Here is a 17359-nt window from a genome sequence, read left to right as displayed (position 1 = left end):
GTAACTGTAATGGAAAAAGGGCATTTTAAACCCCTTCCCCTCTGGAAATTCCTGGGCGTTTGGTCCCCCCACCCCCACGGAATTTCCAATCCCCTCAATGGGGGGGGATGGATATTTTCAAAACACAGGAAAACAACAGCATTTGTTCTGAGCCGATTACCGCTGCCCAGCATATGTCAGTGATCCCAGGTGAACAATAAAGCAATTTGATATCTTAATACTTACACATTATGTGACCCTCCATTGAACAGAAATTCAAAGGAACTACGAAGTTGATCAGACCTCCTCTTTTGCACTGGCCATTAACCTCTGAATAGTAAATGTTTTTTAATTTCACAACCTCTTATCACTAACGATGACTCGAATTTGGTGCGAAGTATAAATCAATCGCCATATCTCGCATTCCTTGAGCAATTGCAGCCCACACAAGATATACACGCGATAGAGACAGCGCTTGCGCTACGATATGGGCTACTTGCTCTGCGTATTGACGTGCGCCGGTGAGTATATACGAGATATCCAAGCTTTAATTGTGTTGCCCATCGTGTCATCTCTTTAATACATTTGCCAGGGTTCTTACAACTAGGTCACAAGCAAACTATTTGTCATATTATGTTATCATCTCGATGACTTGCGCTAAACAATACCTTTACTAAAATCCATATAACGCTTTTCGTGTTGAATGCTCCGTATTTTTATCCAGTGTGAGCGAAGTGATTTTATATCTTATTTATAAGATATCTTATTTTTATCCAATGGGAGCGAAGTGACTTTATATCTTATCACTGTTTGTATGATATTTAGAATTGATTTTTTTCAAAGGGACATTGTCATTTTGCTTCTAAAGTCACACTATCAATAGGTCATCAGTATTTTTTACGCTTGACCCTGAATACGCCGGACTACGGCAGACAAGGTTTTTATTCAAAAGGAAATAAGGTTGAAATGATATGTTTTACGCACGCCTCTGTAAACACAGAAGTTTCCAAGGCAAAACCACGATATTCGCTTTGATGCTCTTTCTAAAACTGTTGTTGTTTCAGTAGTAAGTTACGATATTTGTTACCCTCCCCCACCCCCTAGGGCCAGTATCGTCCCCAGAGCTCTCGAGTATTCGTACGCTTTGAAGCGTGTTGTGGAGTCTTTCCTTTCCAGGCTCCATCCTGTTGAATACCCTTATAAAGGTCACCAAGGGGACCACTAAAAATAAGGTTCAACTGTAATTTGAACCTTCTTGACGCCTTAACCACATTTGTCCGTGCATTTACCTGTCATGTAGCACAGACAGTAACGTAAGAATCCCTGGTACCCCAGGACACTGTTCCTTAGCTAAGACGGACCAAAGGAGATGGAATGGGTGGCTATCCCTTCCCCATTCTGTCCCTAAAGCCCTCTACCCCCTCATCCATCCCTCCATCATATGTTATTTGTCTTGTTTTTAGACTTGATACACAAGTGGATACATCTGACCTCGGATGGTTTCTTAGCAGTTAACTTGCTCGTCCTGCGTGTATCGCGACTCTCAATTATGATTGTCTTTATAGTTTTATTTGCAGGCTCAGCTTATGCTGCAGGGCCGGGCTTCGGTTGCAATGATACTTACCTTCTTCAAGAGTTACACAAGTGCGAGAAGATGATGCTTGACGCGCTTATTAACAACGCGTCTGCAGACTGCAGGTAACGTTACGAGGAGAGAACTTCATGGGAAAACCCCTCATAGAAGCCTTTTGAAGGCCAAACGGTCGAAGTACACCCCCTCCTTGATTAAATATTTCTTTTGAAATATCTTTTCAAGCTCAAAAATTACTATTTTGTGTATTAAAATGCCCGCTTTCCTCGCCCTTATACAATGTAAGAAAGAATTTGTTATAAAATGTGATCACAGGGGCGGTAAGGGGGGTCACTGCACGTTTCACGAGTTTCAAAAATCGGAAATCACGTTTAACGAGTTTGAAAAATCGGAAATCACGTTTCACGATAAACTGATATAAACTGACGACAAGGATCAATCTTGACCCGGAAATCACGATTTATAAATAGCATACGGATCACGATTCACGCAAATTTCAAATTTCGCGATTCACTAATACGATTGACCTTTTCACGATTCACGATAAACAAAAAAGGCCGTTCACTGATCACGAAAATAACCCTTACCGCACCTGTTATTATAGTCCAGACGTCTACTTTGGCTATCTGTGTTTTCGGGCTTGCTGTTGTTGTTGATGAGCCTTTCTAGGGGAAACCACAGGAAACCCGAGTGAAAGACGGAAATAGGCTTACCCTTCATGTATTTTTAGGACAGAAACTCAACGTTTACAGAACTGTTCGCGACGTCTGATCACTGACACTTGCTACGGTTCGCTGTATGTGGTCTACCCCAAGCTGAAGGACGCCTTGGAGCAAGTAATGGACGTCACTCTAAAGCAATTCAACAACGCTCAGTTTTACTGCTCTGAGGATCAGGTGGGTAGTTATCATTGTATCATCATTACCAACATCATAAATCGATGGCTCAGACACACTGTCACTACCAATATCATCTATATGTAGTCATAATTAAGAAGATAATGATAATAATTATAGTCATAGGCCTAATTAAGATAACAAAAATCATAATCATGGTCACCAATATTTCCACTATTGTTACATCATCATCAACATCATCATCATCGTTACTACCATGACTACCATCATGTAATTGTCGTCTTCGCCTAGCCTTTATCATCGTCATAATCACCATTATATGATCATTATCACCATAACCTTACTAATCGTTACAAGATGATAGTAATTATGACCAAATCATCACCGCCGTGATCAACCGTTGTTATCCACAACCGGCAATACTTTTGTGTGGCTAGGTATTATTCAAAAGACTAACAAACCGACAAAGTTTCCTTTAATGGGGGCTGGTACTTGTCTCAAATCGCATGTCTGTCCATAGGTCTCCATGAAGTGGGACTCTATCCCTACATCCATCAAGTCCGCGTTACCATGCCACCGAAGATTCTTTGACGAGTCTATCCAGTGCGCTGAGCAATTCCGAAGACATTTTGTGAAAAACAGGAAAGATCCTAATCTATGTAGGTATGTATTCGCTTCTAAATGTGTTAATGTGGTAATTATCTCCACATTTGTATTGATAAGTAAATAATTTTGGACTTTTCCTTGTGGTACTTGATTGTGCACTGATCTGCCCTGCCTCGTGTAGAATCAAACCTTTTGTACTTTTCTAGTCTGTATACACAGAGTAAACGTTGTAGCTTCGAGCTGTCGCTACGCTACTGCACAAACTCATCTGTCCTCGCTGTCAACAAATTAAACCCGTTTTGTCCTGACGGAGTGGATTTAGAGCCCAGAGTGGTCAAACCTAAATACCAAGGTAAATGGAGGTGTTGAGCCGTGGGTTATCAAGCCTATATATCAAGGTAAATGGAGGTGTTAAGCCGTGGGTGAGGATGCCTATATACCAAGGTAAATGGTAAATGAGGATGTTGAGCCGTGGGTGAGTAAGCCTATATACCAAGGTAAATGGTAAATGAGGATGTTGAGCCGTGGGTGAGTAAGCCTATATACCAAGGTAAATGGTAAATGAGGGCGTTGAGCCGTGGGCTATCGAGCGTATATACCAAGGTATTTGGAGGTTTTGAGCCGTGGGTGAGCAAGCCTATATACCAAGGTAAATGGTAAATGGAGGTGTTAAGCCGTGGGTGAGGAAGCCTATATACCAAGGTAAATGGTAAATGGAGGTGTTAAGGCGTGGGTTAGCAAGCCTATACACAAAGGTAAATGGAGGTGTTAAGCCGTGGGTGAGGAAGCCTATATACCAAGGTAAATGGTAAATTAGGATGTTGAGCCGTGGGAGAGTTAGCCTATATACCAAGGTAAATGGTAAATGAGGATGTTGAGCCGTGGGTGAGTAAGCCTATATACCAAGGTAAATGGTAAATGAGGGCGTTGAGCCGTGGGTTATCGAGCTTATATACAAAGGTATATGGAGGTGTTGAGCCGTGGGTGAGCAAGCCTATATACCAAGGTAAATGGTAAATGGGGTTGTTGAGCCGTTGGTTATCAAGCCTATATTCCATGATAAATGGAGGTGTTGAGCCGTGGGTCAGGAAGCCTATATACCAAGGTAAATGGAGGTGTTAAGCCTTGGGTGAGGAAGCCTATATACCAAGGTATATGGTAAATGGGGGTGTTGAGCCGTGGGTTAGCAAGCCTATATACCAAGGTAAAGGGTAAATGGAGGTGTTAAGCCGTGGGCTAGCAAGTCTATATACCAAAGTAAATGGGGGTGTTGAGCCGTGGGTTAGCAAGCCTATATACCAAGGTAAATGGTTAATGGGGGTGTAATGCCGTGGGCTAGCAATTCTATATACCAAAGTAAATGGGGATTTTGAGCCGTGGTTTAGCAAGCCTATATACCAAGGTAGATGTCCAGCGGAGAGTGGTCAAGCCTAGTAGATATCAATATAAATGTTACGTTGAGCCGTGGGTGAGCAAGCTTGAATATGTAAATTACTGTTTAGCCGGGGGTTGTCGAAATTAAATATCTAGGTAAATAGGATTTCGACATAATACGGGTATTGGTCACAAATGCATATACAGTATCTTAAAGTGCATCTGAAGGAATAAAAGCAGTATCCTTCAAAACGGTTCATCCATCGATATCTAATATCTCCTATGCTAGAAGAATCTTTATTACCAAAAACCCCCGATTTCCCATGATCCCCGATTTTTTTACAGCCTTTTGAATATACCAGTCTGTAAAACACCTACTTGCCCAGTTCCCTCACGGATAAAGCTCCAGTTGGCGCGAAATGATCACCATTTATATGGAGAATTACAAGAGCTCGCGGGAATTTGTGTTAGAGAAACCCATATTTTTTTCGCACAAACAGTGATCATATTTTCGTCTCGTGTAGGACATCGTATTTTGCCTTTTAAAATGTAAACATTACTATGTGAACATCTTACAATACAAAATACTCATGTCAAGTCAGAAAAAGACGAGCTGACGAAAACGGCCAACAGGTAAATCGTTTAATTTTATTTTAGGGTCGTATATCCACGGTATCTGAATGTAAAACTTGCTGTGTTCAAACAAAAAAAGTAGCGTAGAATCGAAGAAACGGATATAATTCCTTTTGTTCGTATCTACAGATATCACACTTACGATTCTTCTGTTGTCAAACCATTTAGACGGCTCACAAGCTTCTCCTCCAGTTCCCTTTTCGCTTCCTTATTTTTCGATAATTCGACAGCCATATATCATTTGTCCGCAAATGACTCGTCTTGGTATGGCAAAAATACGTTGCTGTATTGTTGTCGAGTCGCTTTCTCTGTCTCAATGTCACTGGCATCGCTTTCTCACTCGGCAGAGCTTGTTGATTCACAGGAAGATGCGCTAGTAACGCGAATGCTTAATAAAGATGCAGACTGCGCGCAAGCTGACAAGTTTGATTTTCGAGCCACGCGCCCGCAATACGTTTGTCGGTCAGCGACAAAGGTGTTTTACAGACTGGTATATTAAAAGGGCTGTAAAAAAATCGTGTAATATGGGAAATCGGGAATTTTTGGTAATAAAGATTCTTTAAGCATAGGAGATATTAGATATCGAAGCCGTTTTGAAGGATATCGGTTTTATTCCTTCAGATGCACTTAAAGGTGGCAGTTCAAGCTGTCACAGCTTAGCATGGCCGTAGCGGGGGTGCGGCACTGGCCCCCTAATATTTCCAAAAATTTACCAGAAATGTTTCTGTCTTGTGCCTCCCAATCTCACGTGTCCTGCTACGGCTCCGCTTAGTAGCTAGTGCGTTTCTTTTTTGTTCTTGTGTGAGATGTATTTATTTCTATGTGCAACAGGACATATGTGCGTTGAGTATCTGTGCGTGAACTCCTCGGTCGGACCCGTCGCAAAGTGTCAACCTAAAAGAGAGATCAAATGTGTTGGCGATCCTGGGTCCTACCTTCTCCCAGATGGCTGCCTGACAGCGAGGTGAGGTTACCATAGCAACCGGACCATGATCCTTGACTACCGTTATCAGCAGCATACGGTAATTCCTGTTCAATCCTACAATCATCAGCAGCATTCACGACGACATGACGGTAAAAACCCTGAACATGCCAAAGATGGACAATTTCTTACAATGGCCATCAGTTCCTTGTATTCCGGACGGATTTTCGCTTCACAAATTACTTCAGGCCGAAATGCACATTCCCAGATTTTGGCTTTTTAAGATAATTTTTTCCTTGATCATCCTTGTACTATGATGTATGAGCTCAGGAACGAAAAGCTCAAATTACAATGACACTTTACAAAACGTCGCATCAATTAAAAAATTTCGTTTGAGATTTCTCACTAAGTACTTAGGGGGATTTTCCGCCTTCTTTGATGCGAAATGAGCTTATTGAAACGTCAAGTCAGTCACGACTTAATCACAGTTAGCAGCAGCACTATTAACGTTTAACCATTTCCATCTCCATCAACAGTATTCTCCCTGTTTATTAATCATTTGCAGCATTCTCAAATTGATCAACATTTAATTATTATCATTTGATCAATATCATCATTATCTGCAGCATAATTATCACCGTAAACATCATAAAGTAGTTTTACTCTTCCAACCCTTCACTAGCGCATCCTCAAATAATCATACTTTGAACCCCATCATTATCTCCTTTCATTATTATCTTATTCCTATTTCTACTTCCCATTCCCTCTTCTTCTGCTGTTGCTTGTTATAGTCCGAATCCATGCGTATACATTCCAAAATATAATGAACCTGTGGCCTTATTTGGATCCTAATCTTTAGAAATCGCCTTTTCATTTGTTTCAGGATGCGCATGCGCACACCAAATGGTGTGGTCTTTTTCCAGGAGTTGCGCAACTGTACGTACTCCATCGGCTGCGACCCAAAGGTTATATGTGCACTGGCAAACCAAACAGGTCTCTTGACAAACTGTAATGCCACGTGTTGCAAAGGAAATCTGTGCAACAAGGACCCGGATGAGCAACTTATGACGACTATGGGTACGCCCACTGCTACACCAACAGCTGGCTTCACTGAGGAAAGAACGACAGACGAGATAGGTACTGCTCCAACTACACCAACAGCAGGCTTTACTGAGGAAAGAACGACAGACGAGACGGGTATTGCTTCGACAGCACAGCCCTCAATGACTGGAAGTCCTATAGCAACTGACGCGGAAACAGAAAAGCGACTGATAATAAATCCAGAAACAACACCAACTGTCATAACAGATACTAAAATCTCAAGAACCGCAGCGCCTACAAGAACGACAGAAACAACAACCGCGAAAACAGGCACCAAAAGAGCAACAATGTCACCAACAAATGCGGGGAGGACAACGACACAGAAAGCAACATATAGTCTGGAGTCAACAACTAGCGAAGTCAAATTGACTAAACAACCAAAAATACCGGTATCAAATCTAACAATCACAACAGAAATCGCAGCGCCTACAAAGCTCACTCCTCCGTCATCCACAGAACTTCCAGCACCAACAAGGGATCCTGCTCAACCTGGAAAGATGACGGACGAAGTCACGAAACCAACCGGTACGACGATTAATTCTAATTAATGCTATTATGATTTTTTTACTCTGGTCCTAGAAGAAAATGCTTTTTTATTTTCTTTAAATAGAAAAACCTTTGAGATGTTTATCATACATCTGCTCCACTACATCGGTTGGTCCTGTGTTCCCTTGCCCTCCCCCCACAGAGGTGGTGTGTCATCACGAACCTGGTTCGCTGATGTCGCAAGATTTTTGCGCGACTTTGAGGTAACTTTTGTAAAGAAAAATATGTGGTTGTTTGTTTACGCTAATAACTATCGCCCAACACTGCTGACAACAAGACAAATATTGCTCAGCTACTATCATGAAAATGTTATCTGGAGGCAGGTTTCAGTGATTCATTGTTTTTTTTTTTATATGTCCTATTGAGAATTTTGACTCTGAAAGAGGTCAGCTCCCCTTGTCCAACAGCTAGACAGCATCATCCCACATCAGTGCCAGTACTGTTGGACCAGCACTGATGGTTATTTTGCCAAGCAATGCTTGCGCTGTTTATAAGGGACTCACGAAAATGATTATAAAATTATCATGCAATGTATTTACGAAGCGTTTCATTCCAATGTTCTTTACGAGCGAAGCGCGTTGTTCAGTAGTTGATGCATTTATTATTGCTTTTTCTTTCAAGTGTGTCGCTGGAAATCTCGCCAGGAATATCAATTAATCAAGAGCTCCGGAACTGCTCATACTCCCTACAGTGTGTCCCGTCAGTTGTATGCGATGCTGTTAACGTAACCGGTACAAATACAAACAGATTACTTGCAAGTTTGAAATAGTCCAGTTAATGTTAATGCACAGAAAGCTGTCATAGATATCATCATAGATCCAATGCAGTCAGTTGGCATAAATATCATCATAGATGCGGCGACTCATGTAGCTACGCGTTTGGGAAGGGTGGAAGTTAAAACAAGGGAAGAAGGTAAAAGTAAGGGGAGAAAGAAGAGAGAAAATATCAGTAAACGAAAGATGAGAGGAAAAAAAGTTGTTAAAATTAAAAATGTTTTCTAAAGATTTAATTTTTTTGTTCCTATTTTTATTTCAGGTAAAGTTACTAAATGCAGTTTAGACTGTTGTAAGAGTGATCTGTGCAATTCACAAAATCTCTTGACTCAGCCGCCCACTACCGTCCCAACGAAAGAAACGCAGGGAACGGTCGCTAAGTTTGAAGCGACTGAAGCATCTACAGAACCAAGTACAACAACAACTGAACCAGCAAGAACAGAAGCAACTGCAACAGCAGCAGAAGCAAAAACAGAAGAACCTGAAGTTGCAACAGAAAAACCATCAGAAACCACAACAGAAGCAACTAAAGCTGCAACAGAAACAACAACAGAAGCAACTAAACCTGAAACAGAAACAACAACAGAAGCAACTAAACCTGCAACAGAAACAACAACAATAGCAACTAAAGCAGCAACAAAAGCGACTATAGTTGCAACAGAAGCAACTAAACCTGCAACAGAAACAACAACAGAAGCAACTATTGCTGCAACAAGAAGAACAACAGAAGCAACTGAAGTTGCAAAAGAAACAACAAAAGCAACTGAAGCAGCAACAGAAACAACAGAAGCAACTAAAGCTGCAACAAAAACTACAACAGAAGAAACTAACGCTGCAACAAAAACAACAACAGAAGCAACTAACGCTGCAACAGAAACCCAGACAACGCAACAAATGCAAAGTGTTCCATCGGTGATAACGACGGTGCACACGCCAAGACCTACTTGCCCTACGCAAATTACAAAGTCACGTATGTTATTAACTGTTTAAGTTTTAAGGTTTAGTTTTAAAATGTAGCTATTATCCTTTATGCATAACTTGCAGTTGTCTAAGAATGTGTGGAGGGATGCTTGTTCTTTGCTCTCTCTGAAAATTCGTTTTTCTTCTATTCCATTTGAGCTGGATGAAAAAGACTTTTTTATATTGAAGGTCGTGCGAAAGTTTTCAAGACAGAAAGGCAATTGTTATTCGGAACTTGCCGATGGTCAAAACAGCGTAGCCTGGGGCGAGGAGGGTGAGCTCCCCCGCTCTCCTAGTGGAGCCCAGTGGAAATGCTCAGCTGAAAGTATGAATAAAGAACAAGCAAAAGAGGGATTGTTAAACGTAATTTTCTAGAGACAACTCAGTGCATTTCTTTTCCCACCAGGTGCATGGGTAAGGGTGACTCCAGCGTGGGTGACGCAACACAAATACCACGGAGTACGGGTCACGTACAAGACTGACCAGAAAAGCCTGGTTATCCAAGCTAAAGTGACGTCATACGGCTGCAAGAGTAGGCCTGGGTCGGGCCTCACTACCTTTATTCGGGGCGACTGGACACGAGTAATGTACACACAGGAGTTCCGAGGCAATGCGAGGTGTTGGAGGATATTTGGCGACTCAAGGTTGGATTTGTTAACATAAGGAACCTATGTTGATTTTTTTTCGGCACAAAATGCAGGCGCGATATTTGTGATGGGTGCAGAAGGGGTAACAAAGGACAATACTCGGAATGAGGTCGACGTGCTTATTATTTTTTTCTTTTTCGTGCTCAAGTTGTACTGGTCACCCCTTTTTGCAGCATTCGCCGCGGCAAGACACGGTTCTCTTCCTCTGGTCTGGAGAAGTTTGATCCAAAGCAGGGAGACATAATCTTTAATCAGCTCAAAATGGGCGGTATCCAAGGTATGAATGAAAAAGTTTTTTATAAATATTATTTGTTTGGCCATATCATTCGATACTTGAGAGGTTGTAATTTGAGCCATTTTTCCGATTTAAAATTGTCGCGATTAAGATATATAAGTTACGGTAGACGTTTCCTTTTAGGCGATACATTCAGGGGAAGAACAAACGTGTGCAGTAGATCAACGTCAAACTTTTGGAGTCGTGCGAACGGGGAAGGACTAAGGCAAGCAACAGTGATGCTACGACGAACCCCAGGCGCGAAGGATGCCGGAATACATACTGCTACGTCGTGTGGAACTCCGAGTTACGTCATTAAGGACATATTTGTCTTTATTTGACTAAAGATTAATTCCTATACATATTTACCAATTGTTAAAGAAAAAGTTGACCATGCCAAAAACCCTTGTCATATAAATACTGGATAATTGTATCATAATACATGCTTAAGTTTGGCAGACGGAAAGAACAATTCTTATCGAAAAAAAATCAATTCTAAAGAAAACAAATGCAAATGCAAAATAATGTAAGCCCTAACACAACGCAATTTAAAATTTGCATTAGATACGGGCTGATAATTCTATTTCCAAACAATCATGTGAGTTCTTATTTGAAGATCATCATGAATTATTCACTCGAGGAAAAAGCTTTGAAGCTAGTAAAAAAATCTTATCGCTAGATATATTTTGAATGGCTCAAAACTCTATCCGTCACAATTGGCGCAAATACTATTTATTAAAGAGTCAGAGCCAGAGCAGAAAAGAGACAAGAACAAGATAACTCATAAAAGCCATGTATAGACAGGCATACCTGTGGAGGGAATTAAGACTTAACACTTAGACTTAACATTAAGACTTAATATTACCAGTTAAAACCATCGGTTTCTGCTTATAACTTACATACAAACTTACATGTTTTCTGCATATATTATTCTCACAATTAAAACTGGCAATAAAAAAATACTGTACAAAAAACTTATTTAAAGCCGCATTGTCACCAATTTACTTTCGGAGGTCCGACGGAAACCTCAACCGTTAAAAGACAAAAGAATCTATTAGAATCCGAGATATTTAACAGGCCATCCGCTCTAAAATATCAATCACATCCTCAAAGAAACTTCCAATAGACACACTGCTTTCAATATTTTGAAATATTTTTCGCATTTTCCGTTAAAAATCTTCGGATATTGTTAGGTAATCGGCCGGAAGTAAACTGGTGACAATGCGGCTTTAAAACTCTAGCGTCGGGGTTAAACCCCATTTGGAAGAGCGCACCCAAAGCAGCTTTTAGGGACCACAAAGCCCACTTCAAAGCCATTCCTTTGCCGTTGCTAGCCATCACGTTGCTAAGGTTCTGGTTTCTAAGTGGTCTCGGTATTACCGTCTTTCTCCACTAGTTCAGCGGAGTATCCCCCTTTAGCCACGCGCGCAAGTCTGATTGTCTTGATACAGGTGTAGAGAAGCATAATAAAGAGCAAGATGGCGACCACGATAAAGATGACGGATGTTAACGCCAGGGCGATCACAACTAAGCCAAGAAATAAAACATTAGGGGAAAGTGCGTAATAATCGTACACACCTAGATCAACAATGAGCAAAAGAAACAACTTATAAGCTGTAAATATGTAGAACTTTTATCTTATAAAGGCCTTAAACACCTGCATAGTATTTTTCAGAAACCAGAGTTTTGTCCAATATATTATCCATGATGAAACGCGCGCTACGACACAGGTTCTCACAGTGTAGACAAAATGAGTGTATGTTATATGAGACCCCTTTTCCGCATGATATTGAAAATAAAATCAACAAAATAACAGGGTTCGTCTTGGCAATATAACATTCACATTTGCCATCCTCTATAGAGTGTTTGTTTGGATCACTGCGTGAGAGAACTAAAGCTCTCCGAGTTCCTTCCCCTGCGACACTTAAAGTTCCTACTAACCGGCCATGCCAAAGAAGTCCAAGTTCCTACCTTTATCACGCCTCTTCACGTGATGCTCGGGTTTGTCGGTTGGAGGCTCCTGAGAAGGCGGATCTGAAGACGTCAGAGAGGGAAGGAACTTGTTCCAGAAATGGACTTTATCCGCGCGTAGATTGGATCCGAGTGAAATCTGCGAATCCATGCTTACGTACTGCTGATGAACGGGGGTGAACTGGGGCCAAGTGGGTACGGTTGCGCCATTTGGGTCTCTGTAAGTAAATACATGATGGGTTTTTACACGATAGAAATCACTTGAAGAAAAAGTGGGTCAGTGTTCTCGCGCCTTGTTTTCCTGGTTCTCTTTACTCTACGCTCTGGGTTCCTATTCCGATCCTGATTCCGGCGTCCCCCATCGATCTTCGATTCCGAACGCACTCATTGAATATTTCAAGACGTCCCGTTAATATTTGAAACGCCACTTTGTTCCCTCCAAGTCCTAATCAGGGCGTGATACTCCTGATATTCAGCACGTATATCACTTGAATCCCCTGTCGATCCTATGTACTTACCCTGTTTTCACGAAGTTTGCAATAAAAGTCCTAAAACGTTTGGCAAATTCCCTGTCTGCCTTCAGGCTGTCATTGACCCAAGTCATGTCTAAATCTCCTCCAAACAAATAGCTATTATCAGCGCCGTGTGTTGCCCTGAACCATCCAGGGGCTTGAGTTATACCTGTCAGGGAAACATAAGATAACCATAGAATTTTGTAGGCTCCAATGCACAGGGGTCAGATGTATAGACCAAGTCTGGCCAAGTGTTTCACCAACATTCCTAAATTTTACAAATAAATACAAAAAGCCCAAATAGTCGTGTTCGTGAACCAGAAGAATGAATACAATACACCAAAAACTGGAATTCGACTATGCCAAATTTTCGTCTTCCAGGGCAGACATGTCGAATTCCAGCTTTTGGTGTATTGTATCCTAAATTTTACAGATATATTATATTAATTTATCGACAACACTCCACATTGCTAGCTTACCTTTTATTTTTCTTTCCACTGGAGGCTTTTTTTCAAAGAAATAGAAAAATGTTCTAGCACCAGCCTTAGCGCATGCGCGTAGGGTAGTAACTGTTGGCACCACAATCCAGTGATCCGTAATGACGTCCACTAAACTTTCACGTGTCTTATTAGCATTGTCCTCATTTGACCAATCAGTGTAGACCTGCTCTATGGCATGAGATACCTGGTTGGTTTGACCAGTTATCCAGGTTTGGTTGCGTATGTATTGCGTGAATGTCTGCCGACTGATCCCGTGATCAAGGTCCTGTCTGCTAAGGTCTGTAAATAATCAGGTTTTATATCAACATCATGGCCAGTTAGCCAGCACAAGCCAGACTACGAGGGTATCAATTGTAACAACGATGGCTTTTGCTTCGCCTCATCATAACAGCCGAGGACCCAATCTTAGCGTACGAGCTTACGATGTTTAGGGATTCTTTTACCTAAGGTCCCAAGACAGGCTTGTAGCAGCCAGTCAAGCTTGGGTCTGACCAGAGTTTCGAACAAATATACCAGAATAACTATATATGTACTTGTGAGCTTAAAACTGAAAACGGCCCAGGAACGCCCCTTCAAGCCTACAGCTTACAACCTTGACATTGTCACGCGCTGCCATGCGAGGGGGGTTGGGTTTGGGGTGAGGATCTCACCTGGAGAGACGTGAAGCTGGAAGCTACCCTCATCGTTCGTAGCACCCATCATAACATTCAGCTTCTTCAATTCTCTACTCTCACCAAGAGCGCTAGTACCTATTAAATGCCGAATCCAAAAACCTGTTAGAATTCGACATGCAACAAATAGAGCAGAGAGTCTACAGTTTATTTAGGAACATTGTTTATTGTTGAGACACCATTTCATCACCAGGGGCCGGTTCCAACAAATCAAGTAAGCGCTAACCCAGGGAAAAATACGGCTTTTTTGACTTTTGATTGGATAGAAAGGACATTCATCACTGTGTTAGCGTTAACTTGCTTTCTAGGAAACCGGACCTGGCTACCACGATGGCAAAAATGGTGACGCCCGGAAATATCGTATGAGAAACGAGAAACAATTTTAATTGCTGAGGCCAACATGATCCGGTAGCATCACGATCTCATGTCTTTTCGCACTTACTAGGGATCACATGACCATCCACACAGGGCGCAAATTTCATAGAGACGTTCTGCATCGCCGACACTATTTCAGCGGTGGATTTCTCTCGAAGGCAATCGGTGATCCGCTGGCCAACATCAATACAACCAAGCACTTCCGCTACACGCCTGAAAAGCAGACAACTTGTCTATTCAGTATATCAGAACAACGAACTCTAATGGGCTGAAATACAAATGTGTGACTTTTTTCCAGCATCTATACAATATTTAGAAAACAAAATTATCTTTTTTCTTATCTAATTTCCATAAAATGAAGAAGTCCGCGTTCTAAAGCTCGGTTATTTCTACGCCTGTTTCCTCTTCCTACAACGGTATAAAAGAAACCTGATCATTATCTTTTCCACAATCAAACATAAACGGAATGAAGTTTTCTTTTTTGTGTGTAAATTGCGCCGAGTTTCAAGCAATGAAAGGTGTATTCGCCTCCCTTGTTTCACAGAAGGCTCTTGCTCCTACCTGGCAGCAGTCTCGACATCCTTTCTCCCTTCTAGGGTGGGCACGGGCGTGCCGCTCATAGCGAATACACCGGTGAATAGCCCGGTTGCCAGGGGAGACAACATTAGTATCGACGCACTCTCACCTCCAGCGGATAGACCACCTATCGTCACCTGGCTACGGTCTCCACCAAATCTGCAACAAAAAAGATGGAGTAAACCTGCCTTGTAAGGCATATCAGGTAGAGTTGCTACAATGTTTTTTTTGTAAAGACAATGAGCCCCACACACAATACTTATGTATTCAATATTAATTGCCCCATCACTGCTGCTTTCATTCATCGTAAGGGCATGCTGTGGGCCTGACGTTTATGTCGATACAAAATGACACTTAAAGGGTCTTCTTAACGTGACAGGATGTCACGTAAGGAGATAGTGTCATGTCACGCAAGAAGTGCCACACTATCGGCTTGGGTGTTGTCACGTGCTAAATGTGTGAAGCGATATTTGCTCTATAAAAATAAAAGTGTTATAGCAATATTCTTCCTTGTCCACTCAACACTCACCAAAAGCATTTGTAATCCACGACACAAAATTTGAAAGAGCTATATAATGGCTTGAGTTTACGCAAAACATTATTTCCTGACATAGCGGACAAAATTATAAGATCATTTGCAAACAAATAAAAAAAACTAAACCTAACATGCAAAGCATTTCAAGCCTGATAAATAAATGGAAAAAAATATAATTGCTTGACATAAATCTGTAGCCGAGATTTAAGCTGAGCATTGATATGTTATTTTAATGGGTTAAGTATAGATAACTCGTTTGGAAACATCATGATCGCACTTTGGTGGTCGAGGGAAAAAGATATATCAGATAATTTGACAGCGCCCTATGGGGGACACCTTAAATCACCAGGAGATTTTAACGCCGTCTAGTAACTTGTTTTACATAACTAACAATTACGCGATGGTAGGGATCTAATCTATTGTAGCGCAACAAAAGAGAGATGTTAGTCCAAAGTGAAATGTCTCTCGCCACTAGCCTAATTAACACCGGCCAGCTCGTAAAATATTTACGACGCTTTTCAAACAAAGACTTCGAAATTAACCTGTATTGTTTATTTTTTCTTTATTTTAACTTAGGAAAGGAAAATACTAATGCGAAATGACATGGTAGTTAATATCTGAACAACTCAGCAAAGTAAATGTTTGCACCCTTGTGTCAGTCTAAACTACACTTTTTGTTTTCTCGCTAATCGGAAAAGACAAGCTTACAGAAAGAGTGACAATAAAGCATGAAAAGCAATACATTACATTTCACAAAGAACAAATAAAACAATTTGCATTAATTTATAATAATCGAATTGGCCTTAACAGAATACGGAACTATCTAGGCTTTTTTGAAAGTCAAAGTGTACTGTGTGCATGTAGTGTGCCGTTCTCGTGCGGTGAACTGATGGTGGAACTAAGCGGATTTCAGTCATAATCACCGCTTGTCATTCTTTGTGTGTATAGTTGAAGGGGCTGAAGCGTCTCAGTCCATCTGTAAGTTAGAAATCGAGATTCGCCTAAGTGTCTTAGCATCCGTCGTCATTGTAGTGTAAAAGACCGTATACATTTACCAAAAAGGCGCTTTAACTATCAGGGTACGATATAAACCCAATAAGTGCTAGGATCAGATGGCATATATATCAGTATGTACACAAAAACTTGAGATTGGGGTCAGCAATGGACAAGGAGTCAAATCGACTAATGCATTTTTTTCCCCACGGTACAGTAAAATCCTAAACATTTCACGCTCGATAATAAAGGTAGCCTAGTTATATCTCAAACAATGCATTTAATTAGCATGCCCACATAGTCTAAGAAATTATTATATTCAGTTGAGTCATGACCTTACCTTTCTATATTGTTTTGAACCCATTTTAAGGCATATATCTGGTCCAGTAAGCCTAAATTCTCTTTGATGTCACCAGAGCAGAGAAAGCCTAGAATTCCTAGCCTGTAGTTGATCGTTACGACCATGATACCCTGCTCTGTGGCAAGTAGACTTGGGTCATCCTCGTGCGCGCTAAATCGCATGAATGCGCCGCCGTGAATGAACACCAGTACTGGTAGGGAGCTGTTCCGTGTGGCGGAAGGCTTGTAAACATTCAACGTCAGGCAATTCTCGTCAACAACTTGCTCCCCTGTCTGAGGACACACTTTAGGGTTGACCGCATCCAGGGTTTGCGTCCACTTGGCAGGGTTTCTAGGACGTTCGAATCTCGATGCCGTTGCATAAGGTATACCTAGAAACTTCACTGCAATGTTACCGTTCTTTAAGGAATGCCTAAGCCCTCGGACTGGTCCATACTCAGTGCTAATAACTGCAGTAACGTTTTGTCCGTATATTAATCCACAGAAGCAGAATAGAAGTGTGATAACTTGTAGTAACAGAGAAGTGATGTTACGATACCAGTTCATTTCTGCGTTGCCGTTGATCAGAATGTACACAGAATAAATCCTGCAAAACTGTTCCTT

General features: G+C 41.3%; 2 protein-coding genes across 2 annotated transcripts; one reads left to right on the top strand and one right to left on the bottom strand.

Annotated features, from left to right (window-relative positions):
• The first annotated feature begins 17 nt into the window (after positions 1 to 17).
• On the top strand, positions 18 to 10872 carry LOC5519071. The gene is made up of 13 exons (XM_032363890.2): positions 18 to 500; positions 1545 to 1677; positions 2301 to 2466; positions 2948 to 3090; positions 3240 to 3385; positions 5872 to 6004; positions 6846 to 7588; positions 7674 to 7812; positions 8231 to 8340; positions 8645 to 9352; positions 9749 to 9986; positions 10163 to 10266; positions 10408 to 10872. The coding sequence occupies exons 1-13, from the start codon at positions 467 to 469 to the stop codon at positions 10602 to 10604; spliced, it is 2994 nt and encodes a 997-aa protein (XP_032219781.2). The 5' UTR covers positions 18 to 466; the 3' UTR covers positions 10605 to 10872.
• A 233-nt stretch (positions 10873 to 11105) lies between these two features.
• Positions 11106 to 17302, bottom strand: LOC5519072 (carboxylesterase 5A). The gene is made up of 8 exons (XM_032363891.2): positions 16737 to 17302; positions 14854 to 15027; positions 14360 to 14505; positions 13897 to 13995; positions 13226 to 13525; positions 12753 to 12915; positions 12235 to 12452; positions 11106 to 11790 (listed from the first exon to the last, which is right to left on the bottom strand). The coding sequence occupies exons 1-8, from the start codon at positions 17300 to 17302 to the stop codon at positions 11624 to 11626; spliced, it is 1833 nt and encodes a 610-aa protein (XP_032219782.1). The 3' UTR covers positions 11106 to 11623.
• Between the last annotated feature and the right edge of the window lie 57 nt (positions 17303 to 17359).

The sequence above is a fragment of the Nematostella vectensis genome, chromosome 1 (assembly GCF_932526225.1).
Source record: "Nematostella vectensis chromosome 1, jaNemVect1.1, whole genome shotgun sequence".
Classification (NCBI taxonomy): domain Eukaryota; kingdom Metazoa; phylum Cnidaria; class Anthozoa; order Actiniaria; family Edwardsiidae; genus Nematostella; species Nematostella vectensis.
This window is presented reverse-complemented; position numbering and strand designations above follow the sequence as displayed.

Coding starts and splice junctions, on each gene's coding strand:
- LOC5519071 (XM_032363890.2), top strand. CDS start 467: ATGGGCTACTTGCTCTGCGTATTGACGTGCGCCG. Junction 3,386..5,871: donor GGTCAAACCTAAATACCAAG/GTAAATGGAGGT, acceptor TATGTGCAACAG/GACATATGTGCGTTGAGTAT. Junction 9,987..10,162: donor AGGATATTTGGCGACTCAAG/GTTGGATTTGTT, acceptor CCCTTTTTGCAG/CATTCGCCGCGGCAAGACAC.
- LOC5519072 (XM_032363891.2), bottom strand. CDS start 17,302: ATGAACTGGTATCGTAACATCACTTCTCTGTTACTACAAGTTATCACA. Junction 13,996..14,359: donor GGATGGTCATGTGATCCCTA/GTAAGTGCGAAA, acceptor GGCATTTAATAG/GTACTAGCGCTCTTGGTGAG. Junction 11,791..12,234: donor CGTGAAGAGGCGTGATAAAG/GTAGGAACTTGG, acceptor TTCTTGGCTTAG/TTGTGATCGCCCTGGCGTTA.